The following is a 10975-nucleotide window of genomic DNA, read 5'->3' as shown; positions in this document are numbered from 1 at the left end:
GAATGGTTACTTTGGTTTTACGACGTAAACGGAATGAAAATAAGTAAATAAATAAATAAATAAATGAGTAAATAAACATTAAACGGAATGAGCGGGCAGAATGTAAAGTAATAACACCCAGAAAAAATGGGGGGGGGGGGTCAAAATCTAAATTATTCAATGGAAAGAAGGGGACGTTGGAAACGGGGACGCAAAAAGAGAAAAAAATATCAAAAAGAAATCTCTCAGGTGAAACTCTTTTGAACAGACGGTTGTTTGCCATGCGTGACCCTGTGCGTGACTCTAGTGATATCTGGATGTTGTGTGACGCGCTCCTCGGAACTAAACTGCTCAGCGGACGTACTTTTAAACATATGCACAGTTTTTGTCTTCGCCGTCTGTAGCAGTCAATTGCGTCCTTTCGAGTGGAGGACGTTGGAGTTGTCCTGCGATTTACTGCACGGAAAGAAATATATTGTAGACCAGATCTTCATTATGGCGATGCAAGACGTTATAAATAAGATGAAGGGAACTGCCCTTGGAGTCGCGGAATACTTAACTCCGGTTTTGAAGGTAGTGTATACCCCTGTTGATAAACGCGAAGGGAAGTTCCTGTTTTATACTATTTGTAGATTTGCCGCGTAAATGGATTTCATTTTCCTGCGTTGTATACAGGAATCGAAGTTTCAGGAAACTGGTGTGATTACACCGGAAGAGGTATGTTTATAGGTATTTCTATACGCTATTTTCTCACAGTGGATTTGAACTTTGCTCAGCTCTGGGGTTTGAACTTAGCTCATAGCTATAGTTGAGTTTCGTTTACTCTTTTTAATTTTGCAATTGTTATTTCTGATCTTAGGACATGTTATTTCACTTTTGAGTGCTTGTAGCGGTGCTTATACGAAACCAAAACGAAATAGTATTCGTTTCGTGACACGATCTAATAATCCAATAATTGGCGATCCTGGATAAAGTATAAAGTATAAATCATGTTTTAGTTATTCCACTACGCAGCTATCAGATCGAAATAAGTGTAATAACTACTATCCTACAGTGCTTCTTTCCAGCCAGGAATATAAGCTTAAATGCTTCCTTGCAAACTGTGGCCTTTCCATTTTACCATCCCCTCTCCCAGTGGACAAGATGAGTCACAAAGCAATGTGTCCCCCCCTCCGCCCCCACCAAAAATAACCTGATTTTTCTTCACTCCCTCAGTTTCCTTCTAAACTTACTCCGAAATACTTAAGTAACACAGACAGAGTTAACCCCTTAGAAATTACTTTCTTAGCCCCTTTAGGAAACATAATAATTATTATCATCATGTACACTGTAGACGTATTGTGAGGAATTTGTAACTTAAGACTAATTTAGAGAGTGCTAACATGACTGGTTCATTTGCTTGACATCTTCCCTTTTGCTTTTGATCACGTGATTGATCAGGTGACGATATTGTCCCATGTCATTCCACTACAGTCAGTGGAGGGTGGGAGGGGAGAGAGAGAGAGAAGCAGGGGGATGTAACATTGAATGGCCTAAGGTTGTAGCAACCTGACAAAAAGCTGGGGATTAACCTAAATTTTATGATAACTGTAGAAATTCTTACGTGCTCAGTGGCTAATTTTCATTGTCAATAAGCAGACAGACACATGAATTTATAATTTATGCGATGCAACAACGAGCGAGAGTGGACAATTTGACAATTTGTTATTGTAAAACACAACTTGATGTTAGTTTTTCATGCATCTGTCCTGTTATTGACGATGAGTTTTGCGTCGTGGATCCACTGCTTATGTGACTATGTGATGATGAAATTCATGATCAATAACAAGACAGGTGCATGAGAAACTGACTTCAATTTGTTAAATGGACCATTGCACAAGAAATTCTGTATGCAGCTGTTGAGGACCAGGGATGACATCACGGCCCTGCAGGGTTATGTGGAGTTCTTCAGAAGGCAATTTCAGTGTATTCAACTTGAGTGGGAAGGGCAGATGAGAAATGCTTGCAAAGCCATTAAGGAGTTCTTGAGGGGTTATAAGTGACTGATGGAGTTAATGGATGGGGGAGGAGGGCCTTGGGAGGGAAAGTGTGGATGTAATTAATTATGGTCCAAGGGACTAACATCCCATCCAGGGAAGAGTAAGGATACTTTTTGTCACTGCATGCTACAGAAACTAAAGTAAAGCACTTGAACCAATGAACCATCAATCTAGTCTGGACCAGTGGACCACAGCATAATTAAAGGGGTACATAGAAAAAAAGTCCTAAGTGACTCTTGATCTCATGTCAAATTCTCCTTTCCTGTAGGAGGAAGTGAAAAGCAATTTGCTAGGAGAATCTTGCCGTCTATCAGATGTCACTTAGGGTCTTTTTCTATGCACCCCTTCAATTATGCGCCAACTTCGGGTTTGGTCTAAAACAGCTGACAACTTCAGTATGAAGCCTGAGGAAGTACTCTGTAAGTCTTTTGGTAGGGGGGTCTGTCGCTGGCACACTGAAACCCTTACCCTATACTAGACCTTGATAAGTTTGATTTTGCATCCATAGTCTAGACTAGGCACCAAAAACCCCTACCCCATCCCTGACTAGCTATTTTCAGTGCAGAAACTTTATCATCATCATAGTCTAGCATACGCTAATTAAACCAATATCTTTCAAAGTCGCTTCTGAATTTCAATTTCTATTCTAGAACTGCTGGAGAAGAATATTGTTCTAGACTAACTTGGCCATTTTCTGGTAAATTATACTCTATTCTAGACCAAAACTGTCTGATTTCAGTACCCTGTCCCAGACTTAACATTGCGTGAAAACCATGCCCTTCACCATACCCTCCCCTCTCCATATGAAGTAATACTAAAACCATTACCTTGCTTGAGACCTTAGCAGTTTTAGTTCATTACTGCACTTGTTACTGTCTTTATCCAAGTTGTTTTTTTTGGATTAATTATTTTTGTGCATTTGATTCACAGTTTGTTGCAGCTGGTGATCATTTAGTACATCATTGTCCAACGTGGAAATGGTTTGTATTGGTTTATCATTGACTAAAACCCTTTGATTACAGTGCTTACAGACCTTAAGGGATTCCATAAGGGGAATTTAAAACTGAAGTAAAGTTCTCACTGGATGTGGCATTTAAATATGTTTTGTTATGGTGGACTCACCTAAACATTTTCCCAGTGAGCCAGTTTTTAACTTCCTGAAGGTTTGTAGCTGCTGTGTTTGAACAGTTTTAGGTAGCAATCAGATTGTGATATTTTTGGAAAGGGAACCAGGCTCGATTTCCACCACTCTTTAGGGTCCAGCTGATAATCAAGCTGAGAAGGAAACCAACAATGAGTTAATGAAAATCTTAGTCTAAGGATCTTATTTTACCAAATCATGTGTCTCCAGAGTCACCTTTTCCTCAAGCCAAGGTCCAACTGGCTAAAGTTATGTCCACACTTGGTGCTTGGGCACTGGTGCCTGGGCATCGGCACAAAATAGTAAATGCATTCAGACACCGATACTCCAAGTATCAAAGTACCATCTAGAGCCCAAGGACAAGATCAAGACCTTGTACCCAGGCATGGGCACTGTGCCCAAATTCTGGTGAAGTACTTGGAAAAAAGGTGTGTTCACATTAGTGCCCAGCAAGAATCGTACTTGGACACCAAGCTTGGACATAGAGACAGGCAGCTCTGGGAATGAGACTGTTACCCCATCTGTCTAACTACCTCGCCTTCCTTAGATTTCCATTGGACAGGTTCTCTGCACTGTAGATTGCTCCTTTGACCCTGTCTTTTTTTTCAGGGACACAGGTCCAGATGAAAGCAAAATAAAGAGTTATCTCCCAGCAGACAAGCAGTTCTTGTATACAAAAAATGGTATGTTTGGGCTCCAAGCTTAAATATTCACCCTGTACAGTGTATATCTTGGATTCAACCTTAACCTTATCACTTCTCAAAGTTGCTTCTAATCATGTTTCCAAATATTTCAAACTCCTGGTCTTATAGTTCGTAAAGGCTACATTAATAACCCCAAAACATTATATTTCCTTTCATGAGATCTATGTACACTTCTCATGATTAGGATGAATTTTCCATCAATACTTATAGAAAAGTGTTTTCCATCATTATGTATCCTGCAACCAGTAATACAATCATATATAACTACGACCTGTGCCTGCAGCCAACAATTCTTCACTGCAATCTAATTAAGGGGCAATTACTTGGAAACACCAGTTTCCTAAATTTGCAACAACAGCTAATTTGCCTAATTAATCTTGAAAACAAAATTTATCAATCAAACAATCATTCACTCACTCAATCAATCCACCCATCCGTCTGTCCTTCCGTCCATCCGTCCACCAGTCAGTCAGTCAGTCAGTCAATCAATCAATCAATCAATCAACCTACCAAATGTATCAGTCACTACTGGTTTCTAAGTAGCTACCAAAGCACTAGACAGGACACAGTTGTTAAAATATCTAAAATTATACCAGGTAGTTGTGTAGTAATGCAGATAAAATAAAACTGAAAATTGTGTAATTTAATGGCATTCTCCTGTTGTGAGTATTCAGTGTGTTTTGTTTCTAACATGTAGTTCCATGCTACAAGCGGTGCAAGGAAATGGAACATCAAGAAGAAAATGAGGCCATTGTTGAACCTGATGAAGATGGTGGGTGGGTGGACACTCATCACCATGTTGACCCAAGTGGCGAGCAGGCTGTGACTGGTGCCCAGGAATCATTTGCAGAGATGACGCTTGAATCTGACAAGGTATTTGCCTGTATGTCAGGGGGTTTCATCAAGGGCTTGACACCATGCAATTTGACCAGCTGCAAGGATGATTTTGCCCACTTGGTTTGCTAGCAGAAGGCTTTCCTTTTAAAGAAGTTCAGTTCAAATAGTTTTGCCCACCTGTGAAAACCAGTTGCCCTCCTGCATCAAACATTTTGCTAAGATTTATAAAATATTTGCTAAGATCAATAGAGATGTATAAGTTTTGTACTGTCATATTAAGATTACATTTGAGTTACCTGTTACCTTGCTCTGAACACCTGCAACTAACGTGTTCCCTCGTGGGTGAATTATGCCTGTCTAACAACAGGCATATTCCCTTGTAACATCAAGGCCTCTGTGACAGTCATTCTTAGCTGTAACAGGTGCTAATGGTTACTGCCTTTAATGACAACCCTGCTATCATAGAAAAATCCTACAATTTATATTCAGAACAGACGTAAAAACATGCTCTCATTTATTTGTATTATTTACACAGACCACAAAAGACATAGCACCTGCAGAAAATGATGAAGAGGAGGAAGATGATGAAGAAGAGGCAGTGGATATGGAAGGTATCACCCCTTTTAGATATTTCTTATCGGTTACTGATATCTATGATTATCAGAGCCATACACCCGTGGTTGGAAGATGCATGTGGCCTTGACAAATTATACCAGCAAATTTTCCCAGCTTGTGCATAATGTTCACAGGCCAAGTTTTAGCCAGGCCGCATAGGCTGGCTAATGTCATTGTGTCAAGTTCTTAGCAAAGCAGTAATATTGGGAGTGTCTCCATTTAATCTCTATGGCATTTCCCCTCTGGATTGGAGCAGACTTTGATTTTAACCTAAATTGCTATTAAGCATAGTTATATGGTTAAAATATAGTTTTTCTTGTTTTTTGTTTTCAGCTTTTGAAGAAAGTGGAATGTTGGAGAGTGATGAGGTATTTTGAATTCATCGTAAAGCTGGTATTCTTGTTTGGAAAGTGTTCAGAACATGAGTAAAAGCTCCTCAATAAGTCCTGACTGCATTAAGTCCTTGTTATGATTTTAGTATCTATTTTCTGGGCTTACAGTTATTGAGGTACGTGAATGTTGGGTCACATGATTACATGTATACTAGGTATATCAAATGTTATTGAATGTTGTAGGCCACCCTATCAATCCAACCAACTTCAAAAACTGAGTCAGGGGAGAGTGCAGTAGATGCGAGCGCTTCCGGTGGAATTCTGCAAACAAGAACTTACGACATGTACATCACATATGATAAATACTATCAGACACCAAGATTATGGCTGTTTGGCTACAATGAGGTAGGAATGCTTTTAGTTAATTTTAATTACTAGCCTTTCAAATGATAAGTGGATTAAGGTGCAGTGGCTAAATGGTTACCACACTGTACTCTGGATCAAGTGGTCTGGATGCCACTGCTAGGTGCATTATTGTGTTGTGTTCTTTGGCAAGAGACTTGCCTCTCACTTTGCCTCTCCCCACTGAGGTATATAAATGGGTTCAGGGACAGATTCAGGAATTCCTGAAAGGGGGATTGTACACCTTAATGACTTTTAATGCCATCAGCCTTCAGCTTCTAGAGGGGTCAAGGAATCCTCCCTGGAAATTTCGAACCTGATTTTACCCTCTAAAACACCATTTCCAGCATTCCTGACATTTGAAAAGCATTTTTGAAGGCATGATATAAAATCTGGAGTTTACTTTATTTCTCAGCCACTTGGCAATCATTCTATTGGTGGAAGTGAAACAACTACATAATTATATAACACATTCTATCATTTTTATGAAGAGTCAAACAAATAGCAAAAAAGTTCTGCACAAAGACAGGACTGCAACCCCCAACCCCCAACCCCTCCCCTGGGGACTGGCGAATTTAATTCTGGAGGGTATCCCTGCATTGGGCAACACCTTAAGCAACTGAGGAGCAGGCTGGAAAACTTATTTTCTTTGTACCCATACCAGGCAACATTGTATATTCTATCATTTTACTTGTCTGACTTATCGAAAATCCCAGGACTAGACAACCCTCCATCAGCAGTTGTATTGTTGTTGAAAAGTCTTTCAGTCAGTGACTTTTATTTGCTGAATGTGTCTTTTGCAGAACCGAAAGCCACTTACTGTGGAAGAGATGTATGAGGACATGAGTCAGGTAAAAATGTTCTATTTTAAATATAATATTCCCTGTAGACTGCATTAATGTACAACACAGGTAGCCGAAGCTCAGATAATGGGTTTGCATGTACAAACAGTTGTGAGGTTACACAAGAGTTTTAACTCTGGTAAGGATTTGTATGGGAAAAACAGTTCTACTCTTGAACTGAAAAATATGAACGAGTATTGAACAAAAATATACTAGCTCATTTTATTTCAGGTGTCAGTATTTCCTTGTTTCTCGTGAGTTTGTTAGGCCGATTTATGGCCATTTAGGTGGTTTATAGTTTCACTGCTTTTTCCTTTCAAAATAGAGGTAAAAGCAGGCATCTTCATGGGTTGTACTGCAGGAATCATGTCCTCTTTTTAAAGTGGTATCTTTAAGGTGTCTAACAAAGCTCAAACCACACCCAGATTGGTTTCCGTCAGGGGTTTAATTCAAATTTTCCGAGGGGTTCCCGACCTTTTTGCATGAGAGTCCCCTCCCCCGAGATTTTGAGGTTCCCTAGAAAAAGTTAAAGGAGCTGTCACGGTTTATGCATCTTGAAAAGTTAAGCCTAAATTTTTCGAGTTCGTCATTTGTAATCAGTGTTAATCTTCTCCATCCTTGACCATCCTTGTTCCTTTACGGTTTATTATTATCTCTTCGGTGTTTTTCTATCTAAGTAAACTACTATTTTCATGTTTCCTTCAATTTAAAGGTAATTTTGAACGTAACCAAAATAACTCAAAATACTGTGTATGCGCTCCTTCAAGATTTTATGATGCACAAAGTTAACAATGTGCCTAACACAATACTTGATTAATTGATTCTCCACACCTGATTGTACTGCACCAAGGTACAGACTGCATCAAGGTTGACAATATGAAGATATGATTGATCATCGCAGTACATATCTTCGTATCTTTCTCCGCAGTTCAAATATGTGTTCTTTCATATATTCACTTGCAAGGTTGACAGTGTTGACACAATGTTGTTTATGTTCAAGGATCACGCTAAAAAGACTGTAACAGTAGAAGCCCATCCTCACTTGCCTATGACTATGGCGTCTGTTCATCCTTGTAGGTGAGTCATTATCATTGTGAGGTCTCGCGATCGACATCATAATTCTCCATGTTGTTTTAGCACATACATATAAATTTTATTTACCAGCTGGGAGTACATATAATGTAAAATTGTGACCGAGGTCTGGAAAATGCTGCAGGCCAAAGGTTGTATTTTCAAGTGCGAGGTCACAGTTTTTCACTATACGGACCGACTCTGAGCCGGTAAATAACTTATTTATTTTTTCCTCACACCCTCAAGTCACTTTCAAAATTGTTGACCTTTTCCACACACGCATCGCGCGCTCTTTAACGTGACTGTCCGGATCGCACTAAGAACCAATCAGATTGTAGGACTCGTTACCGTGTCCTTGAAAAAAAATGGTTAATTGAATTATCCTCCTTGAGAGAATTTAGTTTTAATCGAGGCCTTTTTTATTTCAGAGAACACCCAATACGTTGGGTTGCAAACACACGTTATCTCATCATTTTTTAATGATAGACCAACATTTTGCAGGCGTTATCCTTGAAGGAAAGTTTTGATTTTTTGCTTGAAATAAGAAAAAGTTTAGGCTTCTGACTTTTAGTCCCTTGTCGGCAATTATTGGAAATCGGAAATCTTCAGGCGGGTTTTCAGGACTATTTTTGGCACTTAAGCTTGATGAAGGCCTTTTTTAGTGTATGATTTTATTTTCAGTCGTGGCAAGATTGAGAGAATTAATCAAGAAAAATTGTAATACCATCAAACATTGCAGAAAGTAATGTACGCTTGGGAGATCTTTAACAGTGGATAATCCCATCAGTCACTTGGTTGTTTTCTATTGGCAGGCACGCAGACGTAATGAAGAAGATTATCCAAACAGTAGCTGACGGCGGAGGAGAGCTTGGTGTTCATGTGTATCCTTTAAGATCGTTATCGTGATCGTGCGTGACGATTAGGCGTTATGATAACGTGATCGCGCGTTATGAGAAACAACCATGTGTTATTTCGACACGTGAAGACAAAATCAGAGGCAACGAGGGAATAAGATTTTCTCGAGTTACATTTTATCTCAAGCAGGCCTACAATATCAGGCTAGAACGGGATTCGAACCTATGACCCCTGCAAAGTCTTCACCATTTAGTTGGGGCACAGCGCAGAAAACGGCTTAGCGAAATAAAGGAGAGAGAGGCTTGGTGCGAGGAGCGCTACGCTTCTCCCCTATTTTTCCATGGGCCATTTTTTGCGCTGCGCCCCATCTAACTGAACGCCTGGAAGAGGCTAGCTTCTAATTCTACGTGTATTCAGACTATTGTATAACATTTTCCTTGACGTTTTTTTTAGGTACTTACTCATCTTTCTCAAATTTGTTCAGGCTGTTATACCTACGATAGAATACGACTACACCCGACACTTTACAATGTGATGGTCAGCGCGCCTTGAAATCGTAATAGACCATTTTACAGTTGTCGGTTCAGTGACCTGGCCTTTGAATGGCAGCGAGGCTGGAGCTGACCTTGTTTTGATGCAAATCAAGGTGTTCTGATGCTAACTAGTTTGCATTTAAATGAGAAGAGCAGAGGTCTGTATCAAAGCAAGGTCAACTCCAGCCTCGCTTACATTCATAGACCAGGTAACCGAGCACACAACTGTAAAGCGGCCTATTAATGTCTTAAATAGAGCTTATCTTCCGCAAGGTTTGAAAGTAGTCGTGTAACTGACTAATATTTACCGTTACAATGGAGTTTTAAGTCAGACTAGATACGAAATGTGAAATCAAATTCAAATTTTCCTACACTTGCCATTGTTTGTCGCTTTTCATGGTGTGCTTGGATGTTCCCTCTTGCTTTTCCTTGTGGTCGGTTTGTACTTGTAGTGACTTAAACGATCATAGTTCTCTCTCGGCAAGAAATCCAAATTAAAGGAGCTACGTCACCGTTTCCGCATCTCGAAAAGTTGAGCCCAAATTTCTCATGTTCTTCGTTTGTAATCCGTATAAATCTCCATCCTTAATCATCCTTGTTCCTTTATGGTTTATTATTGTAAGTGTTCTTCTTCTTCTTCTTTTTTTTATAAACTACTATTTTCAAATTTCCTTTAATTTGTATGGAAATTTTGTACGTGGCCATAATAACTCAAAATTCCGTGACTGAGCTTCTTTAATCCATTCAGGTGTAAAGAAATGATTAACTAAGAGACACTCGAGTCCTAAATAATTCGCTTTATTTACTCAGGTTTTTCTCTCTTGATAAATGGCTACCTATTACTGCCGGGTGACAGAGGCTTTTTTTGCACAGAGGGGAGGGGGAGGGGGTTCAGACCAGTGATGCCGAGTCATCCTAACACGAAAAAGCCTCTGGTTAGTGGTAGAGGTTAGTGCAAATAACGATTAAATAATAATAAAAAATTAAAATACAGGTTAGGAAAGCAATTCTTTTAATTAATCCTTCTTTTACAATGTGTGTTGCACTTACTTTTCACAAAGATGCGATCCTTTTTTTAATATTCGAGAGATTAAATATAGAAAAATTATCTAAGAAAATAATTATGCCTAGAAAAATGTCGTTTATATTTCGTGAATTTCACTTCGATAAGATTACAGTTAGATGTTTCCATATCACCATGCACTAGGTCCACTCCCTGGCCCCTCTCTTCGCTTTACGCGGTGGGCGTGGAGTTCTGGGACGGACATAGAGAAGAAAAGCGTTTTGCCTACTTGCCATCAAGCTCCGCACTCCCCGAGCCTGGAGACGAGGCAGCATAAGTTGTGTGCACTGAAGGGGTGCTGGAACTAACCTGTACAACCTTTAATTAGTACATAGATGTTTATTATTATGGGCTGGATGTTCGTTCTTGAATAATGTGCTTATGATAAAAGTCAATGATGTAACATACTTCATTGTAATACTGGAATTCTATCATAGACGTAGGAGATATAGACACGAGGGTGTTGTGGAAATCGATATATTTTAATAAAACTGTTGTCAAAATGATGCAATTGTTGTCCTGAGCAGTCATTTCAACCCGATATTATTAAATGCGTCAACGA

At 39.4% G+C, this 10975-nt stretch overlaps 1 protein-coding gene across 2 annotated transcripts; it reads left to right on the top strand.

Moving 5' to 3' along the window:
- The first annotated feature begins 122 nt into the window (after positions 1 to 122).
- LOC145491786 (ubiquitin-like-conjugating enzyme ATG3) lies at positions 123 to 10919 on the top strand. Of its 2 annotated transcripts, XM_081471045.1 has the most exons (12): positions 123 to 552; positions 655 to 696; positions 2949 to 2998; positions 3769 to 3842; positions 4561 to 4736; positions 5236 to 5311; positions 5649 to 5683; positions 5891 to 6052; positions 6853 to 6900; positions 7892 to 7968; positions 8775 to 8843; positions 9271 to 10919. In XM_081471045.1, exons 1-12 carry the CDS (start codon positions 475 to 477, stop codon positions 9350 to 9352), a joined length of 969 nt encoding a protein of 322 aa, XP_081327171.1. In that variant the 5' UTR covers positions 123 to 474; the 3' UTR covers positions 9353 to 10919. The 2 variants fall into 2 exon arrangements, with proteins under 2 accessions (XP_081327171.1, XP_081327172.1); XM_081471046.1 differs by lacking the exon at positions 123 to 552 and having other exon boundaries at positions 652 to 696; positions 2949 to 3587.
- Positions 10920 to 10975: the final 56 nt, after the last annotated feature.

This window comes from Orbicella franksi, chromosome 7 (assembly GCF_964199315.1).
Source record: "Orbicella franksi chromosome 7, jaOrbFran1.1, whole genome shotgun sequence".
NCBI classification, from domain to species: Eukaryota; Metazoa; Cnidaria; class Anthozoa; order Scleractinia; family Merulinidae; genus Orbicella; species Orbicella franksi.
The sequence above is the reverse complement of the archived record's forward strand: the minus strand, read 5'-3'. Positions and strand labels throughout refer to the sequence as shown.